General features: G+C 49.4%; 1 protein-coding gene across 5 annotated transcripts in view; it reads right to left on the bottom strand.

The window, feature by feature from the left end:
• GAL3ST2 (galactose-3-O-sulfotransferase 2) overlaps window positions 1-19,224 on the bottom strand; it is a 37,471-nt gene that overhangs the window by 5,210 nt on the left and 13,037 nt on the right. For 2 of the 5 annotated variants that reach the window (XM_064383454.1, XM_012435432.3), the window contains exon 2: window positions 2,642-2,731. In XM_064383454.1, the coding sequence (XP_064239524.1) occupies window positions 2,642-2,731 (90 nt within the window). The other 3 variants (XM_064383455.1, XM_064383453.1, XM_012435433.3) reach the window with 3 other exon arrangements.

The raw sequence follows: 19,224 nt of genomic DNA, 5'->3' as shown, positions 1-19,224 counted from the left end.
AGCAGCGATGGGATGGGAGGTCAGACACCGCATCACACCCCCTCCCCTCTGCGGTTTAGACACAGCAACTGCCCAGCACGAATGTTAAAACAGACCATAAAGAAAATGTGGTACGCAGACACCATGGAATACTACGCAGCCATAAAAAAGGATGAGTTCCTGTCCTTTGCAGGGACATGGATGACGCTGGAAACCATCATCCTCAGCAAACTGACACAGGAACAGAAAACCAGACACCGTGTGTTCTCACTCATAAATGGGAGTTGAACAATGAGAACACATGGACACAGGGAGGGGAACAGCACACACTGGGGCCTGTCAGGGGAGGTGCGGAAAGGGGAGGGAGAGCATTAGGACAAACACCTAACGCATTGAAGGCTTAAAACCTAGATGACGGGTTGACAGGTGCGACAAACCACCATGGCACACATGTACCTATGTAACAAACCTGCACGTTCCGCACACGTATCCCAGAACTTAAAGTAACCGACTGCGGCCCTAAGACACCAAATCCTCAACAGGACCCAAGGCCACGCCAGGCAGGGGCTTCGTCATGCACGCCGCACTTAGAGCAGGAACCAGGTTCTCCCTGCCACAGGCTTCTCTTTTTCTCTGGCAGCCAAACACTGGCCTTGAGATGAACAACGTGAAACCAGGTGCAGCTCAGCCCCTGCCAGACGCGCCTCACTGACCCCTGCTCCGGTGACCGCACCCGCAGCTGCACTGGGACGGGAGCCTCATTTCAGCAGCTGTCTCCTGAGCGGGGACCCCTGGCCCGGACCGGTCTGGTGGTTTACAGAGGCTGCGCATCGAGGGCCTCCCGTCCCGGCTTCACCTTTGACCTGCAGGGCCTAATTGAAACGCGGTTAGATGTGAATTCTCCACCCCAAGGTGAACGTGGGTCACATGTACCATGCGTGTTTGTTCAGGGCAAGTGCGCCGGGACAGTTCTGTGAATATCCGTGGCTCCTCCTGTCACCTGCTGAACATGTACTTGACCAAGCTGTTCAGAGTAAGCCCCTGTCCCGTCCACCCCCACCCCTGTGACGTATCCACTCACAGTCTGTGCCAGCTGCTGTGCTCCCAGCCTGTGGGATGCCTGCACTTTATAAGAAACAAAGTCTCCTCTCCGAATTTATAGACGTCATGATTCTTTAGTTGACACCCCCAACCCTGGAATCCAAACCCATGCTACCAATCGCTGTGTCCTCAGCCCAGAGACCCTCAGTCCCGGCCTTGGGGCCCCCACTGAGACAGCGCCCCCAGACCCATCACTGTGCCCCTCAGGGGCTACACCATCTGCCCCACACGTCACCCCAGGCTTCTCCCTGGCTTCAGGTGCCGGCATGCTGCTGGCTCTGTGACCTCAGCCACACATGTGATGCTTCTTGGCCGTCCCTTCACACCAGGAAAAGGAAGGACTCCAAAGCTGAGACCAGCAGCCAGATGTGGGGCTGGAGTGGATGCTGGGCCCACTCCTGGGACCCCATCATGACGCCCACCCAGTGGGCCTGGAGTAGCAGGTGCCCTCCCTGCCCCAGAGCAGGGCCAGCAGGAGTGACCAGGATGGTGGGGTCAGGGTGGCCTGGGGTGACGGAGGTGGGCAAAGGCAGGGGCCTTGGGACCTGTCTCCAGCAGCTTGGCCCAGAGGGGCTGGGGAATGGTGGGGCCTGGAAGACCCTCAGCAGCCTAGCTGAAGCCCTGGCCTGGAGGCACAGCTGGGCTGCAAGGTGGACACAGGTGAGTGGACACAGGTAAGGTGGACACAGGATAAATGGACACAGGCGAGGTGGACACAGGTGGGGTGGGCACGGGTGAGGGGCACGGGTGAGGTGGGCGCAGGTGGGCACGGATGGGGTGGGCACGGGCGAGGTGGGCACGGGTGAGGGGCATGGGTGAGGTGGGCACAGGCGAGGAGCACAGGCGGGGGCACAGGCGAGGGGCACGGGTGAGGTGGGCACGGGTGAGGTGGGCACAGGCGAGGTGAGCACAGGTGAGGTGGACACGGGTGGGGTGGGCACAGGTGAGGGGCACTGGCGAGGTGGGCACGGGTGAGGTGGGCATAGGCGAGGGGCACGAGTGAGGTGGGCACGGGTGAGGTGCGCACAGGCAAGGTGGGCACGGGTGGGGTGGGCATGGGTGAGGGGCACGGGTGAGGTGGGCAGAGGTGAGGTGGGCACGGGCGAGGTGGGCACAGGTGAGGTGGGCACAGGTGGCCACCTCTGTGCAGCAGGGGCCCCACAGAGGCTGTGTCTCGGGCAGGTCGGGGAGAGGGTCTCCAGGTGGGCCCAGGGCTGCAATGTCTCACCTGAGCATGGGTCTGACCTTTTCCTTCCCAGATCCAAACCTAGGCCCAACCCAGACCCACCTCTGTTGTGAGGAGCAAGAAGGAGGCCTCCCTGCCTCCCGCACCTTGGTGCCCTCTGCACACACTGGCTCTGCCCCCAACCCCTGCTCCCCAGAGCCCTCCCCAGAGGCCGGGTGGGTTCGTGGTTCACAGGAGACGCTCATGGGTCTCCCAAGGAAGGGCCCATCCACCCCTCCTCTTCCAGAAGGATGCAGGCCCAGTGGGGAGGCGTGACCGTGCTGGGGTCCCCGGCTCTGCCCTCGGGGCTGTTGGGGGGCCCAGGGCAGGACTTACGGTGTGAGCAGCTCCAAGTCTGTGTGCAGGAATCCGGCCAGCAGGAGCAGTGTCAGGGCGAGGAGGAGGAGGAGGATGACCCGGAAGTACCTGTGGGCGGGGCAGGCCTTGAGTGCCCAGGCCGGGCTGCAGCAGCCCCACCCCCACCCCCCGTCCCAGGTCACACAGGTCTGGGCCTCCCCTCATCTCTGTAACGTCTTGTCCTGAAACTCACTGGGTGCCCGCCCGGGGGTGGGGGGTGACCCGGAACGGGCATGAATCTGACTCCGCCTTGAACACCCTGCCCGGCTCAGGGCAGGAAAGAGCCCAGCGGATGACCCATCCCCTTCCCTGGGGTTCGCAAGCTGCCAGAGCCACGCTACTGGGAGCAGAGGTGGAAGCAGGTCAGGGGACCTCTGCCCTCTCAGGGCCCCCTGGGAGACTCTGATGGGATGGAGGCCGTGAGCTCAGCGCCCCCAGGGGGGCTGGAGAGGCTGAGAGGTTGGTGCAATGGACTGTGCGCCCCCAAAATCCATAGGCCAAGCCCCTAACACCCAGCATGATGGTGCCTGGAGGTGGGGCCTCTGGGACGTGGTCAGGGCTGGAGGAGGTTGTGAGGGAGGGTGGAGTCCCTGTAATGGGAGTCAGAGACCAGAGTGGCTTCCTCTCCCCACATGGGGTCACAGAGAGAAGGCGGTGTCTGCAGGCCAAGAGGAGGCCCCCCTAGGAAGCTGCCACACTGGCTCAGGACTCCCACCCTCCGGCCTCCGGAACCGTTTGAGAAGCCCATGTCTGCCACTGGAGCCACCCCGTCTGTGGCGTCTGCTGGGGCAGCCGGGATGACTGCGCCCGGAGCAAGCATGATGTCTCGACAGAAGTGGGGCGCACACAAGGAGGACTCAGAAGGCTTGGCCTGGGTCCCAGGAACCTGGCAGGTGCAGCCAGATCAGAGAAGAGCAGATCTGGATGAGGCCTGCCCTCGGAGTCGGGTGGGGAGCCAGGGTCCCCCATCCTCCGGGCAAAGCCCCCCATCGGTCCATCAGTACAGAGCAGCAAAGGGGTCTCTCAATGATGGATTGGGGGTGCCACATGGGCCGCGTCCCCTCAATGATGGGGTGGGGGTGCCACGTGGGGCCAGCTCAGGGCCACCAACAGCCCAGCTCCCCATGGGAACCACCCAGTAGCCATCTATCCCTGGCACCCAGCTGCTGGTCAAGGCCACTCTGTTTCCCAGTCCCACGTGCTCTCCGACCGCACCCACTGACCCTGCTCCATGCCTCCCCTCTCAGACAGGACCAGAGCTGGCCACGCACCCCTCGGCCATCAGGGAGAGAGCAGAGGGATGTGGGGAGGTGGGTGTGCCGGGCTCCACTCATGACAGCAGATAATTAACTCTGGATGAGACAAAGCTGTCTTCTGCAGAAGCAGACCGAGCAGGGCGCTGATAGGTGGCGACGCATCCGTGGCCGGCCCAGGGAGGGCTCCCACCTGGTCCCCGGCAGCTTCCCTGCCGACCAGGATGCTCCGAGCCTGCTTTGTCTGTTTCCTGGCCCAGGTCTGGAGTCAGCCACGTTTCCAAGGGGCCCTGGGTCCTGCTGGTAGGAAGCGGCCTTGGGGATCACAGTCTGGGTGCTGGGGTGCTCACTGCCCAGAGAAGGCCGCATGTCTGGGCCTTCTCCATAGTCAGAGCTCAGAGCTACACGTCGGAAGACGGAACCCTCAGGAGTCCACACCAAGAACCTCCAGCTCCAGTTCGAGACTGCGGCTTTCAGCAGAACCTCTACGTGTGACATCTCGTCTTTCTTCCACACCAAGGGTCTGGGTCTCAAAGACACTGGGGATGGCAGAACTAGGACCGCCCATAATTTCTCACCTGCTTCAGGCTCACGGCACACCCAACACCAGCTCCACCACGGTGGCACCCACAGCCACGCCCGCAGGCCCCGCAGATGGCACGGGAGTCTCCCTGCCCTCCGTTCACCTTCGCCCTACAATGCTCTTCAATGCCCCCTCCAGTCCTTACGGCAAAACGGGAACCACCTCGAAGGGGGGCCCCGCGGCCAACGCCCAGTAAACATTAGAATCCCGGGCGCAGGGAGGCGAGCGGGAGGGGCCGAAGAGCGGAGAGGGCCTCGCCCCCCCGCAGGGTCAGGGTCCCACGGGAGACAGGCATCCTCGTGAGAAAGGACACGTTTCCCAAACCCAAACGCGGCCCCACACGGAGTGGGGCTCCTGCTCTGCCGCTGAACCACTTCTGTGGACTTGACGAGACCCTCCCAGGGAAAGCGGCTGCGCCAGGGTGGGAAGGGCAGTTTTACGGCTCTGCATAGTTAGAGTTTAACCCACTGATAAGCCCACGCAGGATGTCACCAGCCTGGCCTCGCAGCCGCCTCCGTCGGCCATCCCTTCGTTCCGCCATATTAAACTCCTTCCTCAAACACTCTGCACTTTTATGGCCCCTCATGCACTTCTTTTATGGGACACACTGGCCATCTGTTAGAGGCGCTGCGTTCACACTTCCAATAACCCCCTTGGCCTTGGGGCGGCATGAACCGGTCTCCGTTCTCTGCAGCTGCCCAATTAAAACGATGATGTTTCCAAAATCTCACAGCTTTCTCAAGGCCGCTCTTCCCCGTCAACAGGGGTCAGGCAGGGTGGCCGGTGTTGGAGCAACCGGGAAGGGGGTGACCTGGGGGCCCCAGAGGTGAACCCAGCCACAGGCACACTTGACCGACCCAGAGGACCTGGGGCAGGAAGCGGGTGATGTGTTCGGCCAAGCAGAGAGACGAGGCTTCTGTCCGTACCCCCAGGAGTTACACAGCGTGACACTGTCCTTTAAGGGCTGCCCTGCTGTGAACTTACCAACAACCACTGAATCGGGCACTTTAATTGGGTTAGTTCTTTGGTATGTGAATTGCATCTCAATAAGGCTGTTTAAAAAAATCAATCAAAAAATGATAAAGAGTTCAGCTGCTGCAAAACTTGAAAGCCAAGGACTGTAGGGGAGGGAAATGAAATGTTGCTGAAAATGATAAACCATCTCACATTGCTTTCAAGTGCTTTTAGCTTTTGGCGGCTTCCTGAAGTCGCCAGGACCCTCCCCTCACGCCGAAGCTGCCCCCAGGACCCTCCCCTCACGCCGAAGCTGCCCCCAGGACCCTCCCCTCACGCCGAAGCTGCCCCCAGGACCCTCCCCTCACGCCGAAGCTGCATTATGAGACTTGCAACTGTGGGGCCGGTGGCCAGGCCCTGCTGCCTTTGCTCTGAGGTTGCCAGAGAGCTCAGTGGATCCCAAAGAGCCTCAAACTTCCTGCTGTTGCAGCCTCGGGGCTTGGAGGCCCGCTGCCTCCTTGGGAGCACCCAGAAGGTCTTGTTTTCCAGCTCCGGGCAGGTTGCTGGGGCTGATGGTTCTTGGTCAGGCAGGGCCATGAGGGGCCATGGTGCACAGGCCCCAGCAAGTCCCTGAGCCTCCCCAAAAGAAAGAGCAGAGAGGCCGGGGAGGCACTGGCCCAGATCCAGTGGGGACAGCGGGGACAGCCCGAGGCGCCAGCCCAGGGCCTGCAAGCACACCCGGTGACCTGTAAGTGCCAGCAGGATGGCAGTTTGCAGGACATTCAGGGAGAATCCTGTGGCTTCAGAATATCTAAAATTAGGGGTAATAAAAGTCTTGGCCAGGTGTAGTGGCTCACACCTGTAATCCCAGCACTTTGGGGGCTGAGGTGGCAGGATCCATTGAGTCGAGGAGTTCAAGACCAGCCCAGGGAATACAGCGAGACCCCCGTCTCTACGAAAAACACAAACGTCAGCCAGGTGTGGGGGCCGGAGACTGGTCCCAGCTACTCGAGAGGCTGAAGCAGGAGGATCACCTGGGCCAGGCAGGTCTGGGCTGCAGTGAGCCTCGACCTCACCACCGCACTCCAGCCCGGTGACAGAGCCGGACTGTCGCAAAACATCAACCACCACAACAGACGCCTTAAGACGTCCCATCTCCAGCTCAGGGAGCTTCCGGCTCGGGAGACCTTTATGACTATGAGGAAAACTCAGGGAAATTCCTGTGGCGATGGTTTGTTTGCACCCAGGATTAAACCAGCAAATGTAAGAGGGTATTTTCCTCTCACATTTCACCCCACTTTCTGTTTAAAATCTTTTGGAGAAAGCATTTTAGAGGAAAACACACCTCTGGTCCCAGGTTTTGTGTGACCCCTCATGACTAGGACGCTTTACTCCTAGACGGACGGGTCCTGAGTTATTAGGAAAGCTCGTTTTTAGCAGGCTGTGAAGTCTCGTGTCCTATGAAGAGACACAGGGGAAGGAAGAAAGAAAATCAACCAACCGAAGAACAACCCTGGAAAGGTCGACACGGGCCACACACTGAAGCCCATACTCGGTGGGCAGGCACGTAAACAGGCTGCTGTGACTTTCTTCTCGGGTTTAAGTTGTCTGGCTCCAATTCGCAGGGCTTTACGAAAGCACAGCTTAGGTTTCAGTGACTCCAAATTAGGAAAAATGGGGGCGGGGTGGGCGCGGTGGCTCCTACCTGTAACCCCAGCAACTTGGGAGGCCAAGGCAGTGGATCGCCTGAGGTCCGAAGTTTGAGACCAGCCTGGCCAACATGGTGAAACCCTATCTCTACTAAAAAAATAAAAATACAAAAACTAGCTGGGTGTGGTAGCAGGTGCCTGTAATCCCAGCTACTCCGGAGGCTGACGCAGAATGGCTTGAACCCAGGAAGTGGAGACTGCAGTGAGCTGAGATCACTCCACTGCACTCCAGCCTGGGCGACAAAAAAACTCCATCTCAGAAAAAAAGAAAAGAAAAATTGGGGGTGAAGCAAAGGGAAAAAATTGAAAACATTATTTTGAAGATTTGTAGCCAAGAAAAATTAGAATTTGGTCCAAACTGTAGAAAATGGTAAAAACTGAAAACCCCGGGCAAGACCGGACGCTAACAAGAGTTTTACGATAGTTTCCAAACAACTTTTCTCTCTCCGGTTTCCCATTTTTACTAAAGACAAATCACGGTAGGACTGGTTTGCTTTATTAAACCTGGCCTAATTATTTGTATACAGTGCAGCAAGAATAATTATTTTTTATGTAGGTTTTTAAATTGGCTTTGATGGAACATTGTTTCATAGGAGGACTCTCAGACGAGACTTTTTTAAAGCTGAGCCCAGCCATGAATTTGTGCCATCAAATACCCATGAGTTGAGTGATTCTCACCTCTTGAGGTTCCAGGATAAACTTGAGAGGCTCCCAGGCCTGTCAGAGAGTGATATATAGTTTTTTCCTTTTTTTTTTTTTTTTTTAGGCAGAGGCTTTCTGTCACCCAGGCTGGGGTGCAGTGGCACAATCTTAGCTCACTGCAACCTCCACCTCCCGGTTTAAGCAATTCTCCACCTCAGTCTCCCAAGTAGCTGGGATTACAGGCATGTGCCACCAAGCCTGGCTTTTTTTTTTTTTTTTTTTTTGTATTATTAGTAGAAATGGGGTTTCATCATCTTGGCCAGGCTGGTCTTGAACTCCTGACCTCGTGATCCACCCACCTTGGCCTCCCATAGCTCTGGGATTATAGGCGTGAACCACTGCACCCGGCCCAGAGAGTGATATTCTTTACTTGCCAGAGGTCAGGACCCCTGTACAGGGACTGCGCACACAAAGTTATGAGGCCAGTTTTCCAAAGGGCTTCTATTGGCTCCACAAGTCCAGTTTGATTCCTTAAAGGAAAGCTCACTATTGCAGTTAAAGCCTTGGCAAAATAACCAGTTTATCCAATCGCGTCCTGTTGCAAAATGAAAAGAGATTCTTATTGCACTTACACAAATAACTGTATTGCTGTAAGTTAAAAATAATCACAAATAGTTTCCAAATTCTGGGAAAACCACATAGAGAGTGTCGATGAAAAGAGTCACACTGTAAATAACTGAAGAGATTTATTCCAAGCCACAATGAGTGACCATGGCCCATGACACAGCCCTGAGGAGGTCCTGAGAACATGCGCCCGAGGTGGCTGGGGTGCAGCTTGGTTTTATATATTTTAGGAAAGCGTGAGCTACCAATCAAAAACATTTAAGAAATACATTGGTCTGGTTCAGAAAGGCAGGACAAATCCAAGCAGGGGCTTCCAGACTATAGGTAAATTTAAACATTTTCTGGATGACAATTGGTTGAGTTTATCTAAAGACCTGGGATCAACAGTAAGGAACGTCCAGGTTAAGGTAAAGGATTGTAGAGCCCAAGTTTCATTGAGCAGAAGAAGCTCTCAGATAGCAGACGTCAGAGACAGCAGGTTGTAAAATGTTTCTTATTGGACCTAAAAGGGTTCCTGGCTCTTAGCTGATTATCTCCTGGATGTGGAAAGAAGGGAAGGAAAACAAAGGGGAAAGGGGATGATTCTCTACAGAATGTGGACTTTTCCCACAAGAGACTTGGCAGGGCAATTGCAAGGTGTGGCAAGGAAACATATTTTGGGGTAAAACATTTTAATTTTCTTCCTTGTTTTGCCACAGTCAGATTGGAAAGTAAATCACGATATACAGGGTCAAATAAAACCCATCTGATGAGAATTTATGGTTTGTAGGGCATGACTCCCCAGGCCCCTTAGATAGGAATTGGGGCAAGATAAAAAATCAGAGCTTAGTCCTCAAGAGAAACAAATACACCCCGAATGATGTTCAGAGGAGTATAGTGAATTGCAGAAAAGCCGTCAACAGCTCAGAAGAAAAGTTTTCTCAGCTCTAAAAAACACAAACGAAAGAATCAGCAACGTCTAAAGCAAAAACCGTCTCCCTTTTGCCAGGATTTTATTGTGCTGAGATTGCCAATCACAGTTAAATACAGAGAGTTTTTATAGAACGAAGAAACAGTCTTTAACAGGAAAAAAGTATTGAAACATTAAATGACCACCAGGTTTACTTTGAAGCCCATTTCTGGCTGTTTAGTAAGCATGAAGTGGGCATGATAATTTTTTAATATTTCTTTTTGTGAAATTTCCTGTACAGCCTTTTGTAGGATTACTACAGGTTAATGTGAGTTGAGGAAGAGAGTCTTCTCAAACAATACTGCATACGATTTATTATGTTACCAACCTCAATGTTTTATATCCTGGAGCCAAGGAACAAACTTCCCTAGGATTATAGTATTACATGCCATAAAATACTATGCTTTTACTGGTCCTATGTTTTGTGCAATTTTAAAGAGATGGCTTTCTATTAAGTATAAACTATATGTATATATAATTAAGAACCATATTTTCCACAACTAAAATGTGCATTATTTTTTATAAAGTTTTATCATTGCTATTTATTTTTACCTTTGTTTTTGGACATTCAATGCATCCTTTTTTTATGTATGCTTAATGCGTGTCTGTCATATACAATATTAAATTTTTACTGTATAGTAACTTCTGGAAAGAGCAAATAAATGAAAATTGTTTTTCTTTGCCTGATAAAGTAATTGAAAGTGTAAAAAAAAAAAGATTAGTCTTCTATCTGTTCAGTTTATACAGTTAACTCCTGTTCTGCTTGATAGTCAGGAACATTTCAGCTCTCCATCAGAGTCCTGAAAGTTTACTTCTCTAATGTAATGTCACAATGTCCAAAGCTATCAGAACCCTGCCTTTAAGAACACCTGGCCGGGCGCGGTGGCTCACGCCTGTAATCCCAGCACTTTGGGAGGCCGAGGTGGACAGACCACGAGGTCAAGAGATTGAGACCATCCTGGCCAACATGGTGAAACCCCATCTCTACTAAAAATACAAAAATTAGCTGGGCACGGTGGCACATGCCTGTAGTCCCAGCTACTCGGGAGGCTGAGGCAGGAGAATCGCTTGAACCTGGGAGGCGGAGGTTGCGGTGAGCCGAGATCGCGCCATTGCACTCCAGCCTGGTGACAGAGCCAGACTCCATCTCAAAAAAACAAAAACACCTGACAGGTTTCTACACCTGATTATAAAACCACCTTAAAGAGGATCAGAACAAGACAACAATTGTCCGTGAATGACAAAACGTTTCAGGGCAGCCGTAGTCAGAGACACAACTGACAGGGACATTTGTTACCTCCGTGGCACACAATGATCTAACGTAAGAATTACAATTGTTACTGACAAAGTACACTAAGTTACATCAGAACTATAGGAGTTTCCCATAATTTTGGAACACATACCAATAATATATTAATACAAATATAGCCTAAAGAAAACCAAATGCCGTTTCATATTTGACGATGCTTCCTGTATAATTTTTATATCAAATAAACCAAACTACGTCATTGTTGGACTTTCATGTCTTAAAGGATTAAATCAGGTCAGAAAGAAACATAATTTATCATTGGATTTTGGAAGTTTGTCGAACATCAAAAGTTTAAAACACTTGATATCACAAAATAGGATCATTCATTTAACCAAAGTGATAACTCAAGGATTTTAAAAAAGGCAAAAGCATTCATCCTTTGAGAGAGAAGATTTAATGCTCCAAACAATAAGACCTAATAAAAACAGCATGAAGTCAATTGAATTTATCATTTTTTCCTACCTGTCTATCTATCTATTTATTTATTTGAGACAGAGTTTGACTCTTGTTGCCCAGGCTGCAGTGCAATGGCATGATCTTGGCTCACTGCAATCGCTGCCTCCCAGGTTCAAGCAATTCTCCTGCCTTAGCCTCCCAAGTAGCTGGGATTACAGGAGCCTGCCACCATGCCTGGCTATTTTTTGTGTTTTTAGTATTTTCAGTTTCACCATGTTGGCCAGGTTGGTCTCAAATTCCTGACCTCAGATGATCAGTTCACCTAGCCCTCCCAAAGTGCTGGGATTATAGGCATGAGCCACTGTGCCTGGCCCTATTTTTCAAAATTTTATAAACAATCTATAAAATTTTAATCTTGACCACAAGATACAAATTCCATAAGCCTTTATAACCTTTATTTAGAAGTTGGTTAATGCTCCAAGAAAACATTGTCAGTGTGACACTGGCCCACATGCTGGCCCTGCATCAGTATGTCTTTGACATTAATGATGAATTTGTAAGGAAACTTATTTTATCTCTCAAAGTCAGGCCTTATAATCTCATACACTTACCTCCTCCATGATAGTTCCTGGGTCTAGAGGAGTTGAATAGCTTTATTTATTTATTTATTTTTATCTTTTGAGATGGAGTCTTGCTCTGTCGCCCAGGCTGGAGTGCAATGGTGAGATCTTGGCTCACTGTAAACCCCACCTCCTGGGTTCAAGCAAGTATCCTGCCTCAGCCTCCCAAGTAGCTGGGATTACAGGCCCACACCACCATACCCAGATGATTTGTGCATTTTTAGTAGAGACAGCGTTTTGCCATATTGGCCAGGCTGGTCTTGAACTCCCGATCTCAGGTGATCCACCCTCCTTGGCCTCCCAAAGTGCCAGGATTACAGGCGTGAGCTACCATGCCTGGCCCCAAGGAGTTTAATAGCTTTAATTTCTGACCTGTGTTTCAAGAATGCAGTTTATTTTGATTGGCATCTTCTACCAGGCCTGAAGATGGGCTTTAATTGCGGACAGTGTTTAAAATGTAGCAGGATTTGGTGTGTCCTTTTCACACCCAGAAGTCAAAGTCCTGTAACTCAGTGTCACAAGTACTATAAAATCTCATACAAAGAGATAAACAGATGTAATAACCTTCGTTTTAAAAAAGTTTAAAATTTCAGATTTTTTTTCCTAAGCAAACCAAACTGAATAATAATGTGACAACTTGATCATATAAGTGTTGGGGTTTTTTAAAAATATAAATCCTCTTATTGTGACTTACACAGATCATTCATGACATGCTTGGATTTTCTGGTTTGTCTTGAGAAATTCTCTCCTTAAACAACCAGTCATTTTACTCTAGGACTAAATTTATCATACAAGATTCTTTCTAATATGAAATCATTTCTCTTTAAGCTTTCTTACTTAAAAACACTCTTTATTTTTATAACTTTCTATTTTGTTTCATACATAACCTTTAAGCTTTGAATTAGACAAAAATTATTCACCTTTTTAAAAGGGCACCTTTTTTAGCAAGAACGTTTTCCTACAACATATTTTTATGGGAAAATGCCCAAATAACAAAATATTTCTTTTTTAATGTAATATAACTTTAGATTCTAAATTATGACAAGTTTGTCTACAAGTATTTATCCTATTACATTTGTCTGATTATCTCATTTTAATCATTTACTTTAGTTAGTGAAACACTGTGCACACAACACATAACTACATAGACATATTAGGCATGCTGACAGAAGTACATCTTTTTTTTTTTGAGGTGGAGTCTCGCTGTTGTCAGCCCAGGGTGGAATGCAATAGCACAATCTCAGCTCACTGCAACCTCTGCCTCCCGGATTCCAACAATTTTCCTGCCTCAGCCTCCTGGGCAGCTGAGATTGCAGGCACCTATCCACCACACCCAGCTAATTTTTGTATTCTTTTTTTTTTTTTTTTTTTTGAGACGGAGTTTCGCTCTTGTTACCCAGGCTGGAGTGCAATGGCGCTATCTCGGCTCACCGCAACCTCCGCCTCCTGGGTCCAGGCAATTCTCCTGCCTCAGCCTCCTGAGTAGCTGGGATTACAGGCACGCGCCACCATGCCCAGCTACTTTTTTGTATTTTTAGTAGAGACGGGGTTTCACCATGTTGACCGGGATGGTCTCGATCTCTTGACCTCGTGATCCATCCGCCTCGGCCTCCCAAAGTGCTAGGATTACAGGCTTGAGCCACCGCGCCCGGCCAATTTTTGTATTCTTAATAGAGACAGGGTATCAGCATGTTGACCTGGCTGGTCTCAAACTCCTGACCTCAGGTGATCCACCCTCCTCAGTCTCCCAAAGTGCTGGGATTACAGGCATAAGTCACTGTGCCCAGCCAGAAGTACATCTTATAGATTCTTAAAGACCATTTTTTCCCTATCTTAGACTTCCAGATTCTTGATAACCTGTTTCACAACCCTAAGGCAGTTTTCAGCTAAACAGCCTTTGATTTGCATATTAAAAGAAACAACTCAGGTGAAAACCAGACAGGAAAATTTACATAGTAAGGTATGAAGAGAAATTCTGGTGAGCTAGAAGGAAACTAAAACAGATTTAATTGCCAATTCAACATAAAATTGTAGAAGTCTATTATAAAAGCCTTCAACTCTATACACACACACCCCTACATAACACACACACACCCACAAAGATTCTATAGCTTTTACTTCAGCACTTTAGCCATGAGATAAATATAGCTCAGCGGCTTGCAAAAAAAGACTTGTTAGATCCAGACAGGGCTTTTTATCGCAGTAGAAAAGTAACAGCAGATTTAAAGCAGGCAGAAAAGAAAACAGAGGAAAAGGGGACACAGGAACTCTGTTGTTTTTGGGTCAACCTTGGGGCTCTTTTTCCTTAACGTAAATGTGCACAAAGGCTGTATGACTTCCATTGTACTCTGGCAAATGGATGTGCCATGAAACCTACGGAGTGCTCAAAAGGGGATCATTCTCTGTTTTCTCCTCAGACTATTTGTTTCCTGCTTTTTTTTTCCTTAAAAGGAGGAACTGAGCTGTGGCCCAGGGTCTCTGTGTGGATGATCAATGTGTGCTGCTTGTGGGCAGGACTCCACAGTGTGTCACCACTGAGTCATTTCCGCCCTCTCAGGAGTCTCAGTTTCTCTCTCCAGAGGTCTATGACATCAGAGAGGGCTCAAAATGCTGGGTCATCAGCCTTTATATGCATTTCCTGAATGAGCTACTTTTAAATTAATTTTGGGGGGAATTTCCCTGAAGGGCCACTGCATGTCACAGGGGAGTCAACCCCCAGACACTCCCACGAGGCCCCCCGGTCACCCAGGGGCACCTTTTGGCTGAGAGGAGCAGATGCCCTTTCTCCTTGGAGCTAAAAAACGCAGTCTGTCATTCATCTATGAAAACAGAAGCTTAGTTCCTCACACAAACGCACACAGACAAACCAAAGCGAGATGCATTCTGGGAGGAAAGCGATAGAGAAGACCCCTTAGAACGCATCTCTGAACTAGAATTAGGGTCCTTAAGCAACAACTTCCAAGGAGAGAAAATTTTAAAAAAAACCAGCCAAGACCACTTCCTGTAAACCACACTCAGCCACATGTGACTCTGTAGCACTCTTCTGCCATTACACGTGCCAAGGACAGGTCCTCTCACCGTACAGGGTCATCGCTGGCATCCTCAAAGCCAAAGAGGTCAGGTCATGCAGTGCAAGAGAACAGAGCTTTAGACCTACAAAGAATCTGCCCATGATTCCTGAAACTCCACGAAGAAAACGGAACACCCCAAAAGGGGTGAGCGGCGCCTTTGTTCTGAATTCTTTAAAGGGCTTCAAGTCACGAGACGCCGTGTCTAGATTTTTTGGTGTTGCAGATGACAAAGGGGGAAGGAATAGGGCGGAAGAAAGTAAACGAAAGAACGATTATTTTTTAAGACAAAAAGCAAACGCAGAAGGCAAACACATGGGTTTTTTTCTTTTTTTCCCCCTTTTGCCTCTGCAAGGAATTACAGACAAATTAGAGGGGCCTTGTTACCCACAATTTGGAATTCTCACTCGGATTTGACCAAGTCAGGTTGAGTTGGTCACCACGATCACTGAGCACTCAGACGGTAAAAGGAGAAAGTAAGACCAGCTGGTTGTTAACTTTACCCAAGACAAAACCCCCGTTCAGTTACCCACCTAGGGAAGGGTCTCAGGCTGAAAACAGCTCTCTACCATCCTAGAGCAAGAAAAACACCTCATCTGCTCTGTAGGAAGCAAGTTCAAACTCCGTAAAGGAGCTGCCCGTCTTCCATCGTCATGGAAGCAGGAGAACTTGCCTTTCTTGTTGGAAGCAAGTAAAACTCAAAAAAAAAACAAAAAACAAAAAGCGCTGAGGGGAACGTTGTACAGCAAAATAAACTTTAGATCTTGACCAAATTTTGGGAGATCAGGGATTCTCTCGAGGAGGTGCTCCCAGACGTCGGCAAATTATCCTATTGATTTGAGTCATGAAGTTAGCACATACCAATACCAGGCACCGATAGGAGATTTGTCAAAGGTCACAATCCATCTGTGGTTACCAAAATGTGAACCTAAAATTTGAGACACAGCTCAGTTAATTTAGAAAGTTTATTTTGCCCAGGTTGATGACGCGCATCTGTTACACAGCCTCAGGAAGTCCTGACCACATGTGCCCAAGGTAGTCAGAGCACAGCGTGGGTGTTTTTAATACATTGTAGGGAGACATGAGACATCAGTCAACACACGTAAGATGAACACGGGTTCAGTCCTGAAAGGTCGGACAACTCGAAGCAATAGACGGACAACTTTAATCGGGGAGGGGCTTCCAGGTCACAGGTAGATAAGAGACAAACACTTGCATTCTTCTGAGTTTCCGATCAGCCTCTTCAAAGGATGCAATCAGATACGCATTTACATCAGTGAGCAGAGGGGTGACCTTGAGTAGAATGGCAGGCAGGTTTGCCCAAAGCAGTTCCCAGTTCGACCTTTCACTTTAGCTTTGTGATTTCGCTGGCCCAGGATATTTTAGCTTCGTAGACCTATCTCAAACTTCAGGGTTTGCATTCTGGCAACCATGGAGGGATTCTAAGCGGAGATGCCCCGGACCTTTGACAAATCTCCTATCAGTGCTTGGTACTGACGTGAGCTAACTCTATGGCTCAAACCAACAGGACGATTCGCCGAGGTCTGGGAGTACTCCCTCCAAAAAACCCCTGATCTCCCAAAATCTGGTCAAGGTCTAAGGTTTATTTTGCTGTACAACTCCCTTGTTTCCAACAAGGACGGCAAGTTCTCCTGCTTCCGCGACGACAGAAGGCAGGTAAACTCCTTCGCGGAGTCTGAGCTCACTGCCAGCAAGGGAAGATGAGGTTCTGCTTTTTTTTTCCTGCTTCTAGGATGGCAGAGAGTCTTGAACGTGAGACCCATCCCTAGGTGAGTAGCTGAATTGGAGTTCTGTCTCGGCCAAAGCTATCGATCAGCTGGTCTTAATTTCTCCTTGCCACCACAGCGCTCGAGTGTCACGTGAGTCGTGCGACGGTTTGTTTTGCTCAACTGGTCTTTGTTGTGTCTGTTTTTGTTGCTGTCTCAGCATTTTTCCCGCCGGGTTTGACCAACTCTGACTTTATCAAATCTGAAGAAAAGTTCCCAATTATTGGGAACAAAGCCTCTCAAATGGTTGTGCCACACGCACACGCGCACACACCTTCACGCGCGCGCGCACACACGCATGCGCACACACGCACACACCTTCACACGTGCACACGCACGCACACGCACACACCTTCACACGCACACACCTTCACACGTGCACACACCTTCACACGCGCGCACACACGCATGCACACGCACACACCTTCACGCGCACACGCACGCGCGCACATGCACAGACACGCACACACACTAGGTGGCACGGTGGAGGAGAAAAACGCCAGCAAACAAAAAGAGGAAAGATTTTTTGACTACTAAAGGGACTTATTTACATAACGAGGCCGCCTTTTTGCTGGGCAGACCAAACTGGAGGCGCAGCGCCGAATCCGTCCCGGGTGCAATACAAGCTCAACGGAAGCTAACATCCAAGCTCTGTGTGTGTGTGTGTGTGTGTCAGTGTGTGTTTCTTGTCCTTTTTCGAGCCAAAGTCTTTTCTCAGTTGACTGAATTGTTTTTCTTTATTTACTTCTGCTGTCTCTCCTTTCTCTTGCACCCCCTGCTGCATGAGACCTAAAATAGTTCATAAGAGCCTGGGGTTCCTTAAAGAAAACCAAGGTGGTGCCAGACTCCCTTTGGGGAAGAAACCTACTTTGCCTTATGTAACCCCAAAAGTGTAAACAGACAAGTTTGTCTCAGCTTTTTTTTCTTTTTTTTTTTTTTAACGGAGTTCACTCTTGTTGCCCAGGCTGGACTGTAATGGCGCAATCCTGGCTCACTGCAACCTCCACCTCCCAGGTTCAAGCAATTCTCCTGCTTCGGCCTCCTGAATATTCAGCTAGAATTACAGGAGTCCACCACCATGCCCGGCTAAATTTTTTGTATTTTTAGTAGAGACAGGGTTTCATCATGTTGGCCACTCTGGTCTCAAACTCCTGACCTCAGGTGATCCACCTGCCTCAGCCTCCCAGAGAGCAGGGATCACAGACGTGAGCCACAGCGCCCAACCCGTCTCAGCTTTTAAACTATTCTGTTACCTGATTTATTGACTAAAATAGTTATTTGGAACAGAGGCTACTCTTGGGTTTTTACAGAAGAGTGTAGTTTAGACACTTACAAATGTCTTTGCTCGGCCGGGCGTGTGGCTCACGCCTGTAATCCCAGCACTTTGGGAGGCTTATGCAGGTGGATCATGAGGTCAAGAGTTCAAGACCAACCTGGCCAAGATGGTGAAACCCGGTCTTCACTAAAAATACAAAAAAATTAGCCGGGTGTGGTGGTGGGCTCCCGTAATCACAACTACTCAGGAGGCTGAGTCAGGCTCAAGTCAGTTGCTTGAACCCAGGAGGCGGAGGTTGCAGTGAGCTGAGCTCACGCCACTGGACTCCAGCCTGGGTGACAGGGCCTGACTATGTCCTGCCCCCCTCCACCACCAAAAAAAAAGAAACGTCTTCGCTTAAAAAAAATGAAGTGCACTGTAAAAACATCACATGATCTAGCTTCATAGTAATTCTCCCTTTTTGGAAACCGAGGATTCAGCGTGGGCTCTGCCCAGAGCTCAGAGATCCAGTTAAAAGATAGGCCGTCCCTAGGTGATGAAACTGGTCTCCTTATGCAATCCTATGGTAGATTTTTATATTTCATGTTTGACTTGGCGTCCATCTTTAATCTCCCTCTAGCACACCAGACTTTCTCTCTCCAGACCACATGACGAGAACTCTGCGATCTGATTTTCACCTCAGCTGCTTCCTTTAACAGGCAAACTTACGGCTCTTTAGCTGACAACTGCCCAGGGCTCTGAAACAGGTTATCAAGAATCTGAAAATCTAAGATAAAGAAAAAAAAGTTTGTATGAATCTGTAAGATATACTTGTATCAGCACGCCTAATATGTCTATATATTTATGTGCTGTGTACACATTTCACTGTTAAAAATATAGAAAACAGACAGCGGGGCGTGGGGGGTTGGGGCGACGGCATGGGGAGAAATGCAGGATATAGGTGATGGGGAGGGAGGCAGCAAATCACACCGCCATGTGTGCACCTACGCGACAGTCTTGCATGTTCTTCACATGTACCCCAAAACCTAAAATGCAATTTAAAAAAAAATAAAATAAATAAAAAATAAAAAGACCAGCAGGGCACGGTCGCTCATGCCTGTAATCCCAGCAATTTGGGAGGCTGAGGTGGGTGGATCACGAGGTCAAGAGATCAAGACCGTTCTGGCCAACATGGTGAAACCCCATCTCTACTAAAAATACAAATATATATATATAAAATAGCTCTAATTGGCTTAAAAACTAAAAGTACTTAGACACTAAAGAAAAAAGACTAGTCAAATGCCTTTTCAAGTTCACATGACTTAAGTAAAATCTTTAATATGCTGGACTTTAAATTATTGGTAAAATAATATTAGAAGTGTCTTAAGAATTTGCCGGTATACATTTTTGTTT

This window comes from Aotus nancymaae, unplaced genomic scaffold (genome assembly GCF_030222135.1).
Source record: "Aotus nancymaae isolate 86718 unplaced genomic scaffold, 86718_ANA_hifiasm-v0.15.2.pri h1tg000031l, whole genome shotgun sequence".
NCBI classification, from domain to species: Eukaryota; Metazoa; Chordata; class Mammalia; order Primates; family Aotidae; genus Aotus; species Aotus nancymaae.
This window is presented reverse-complemented; position numbering and strand designations above follow the sequence as displayed.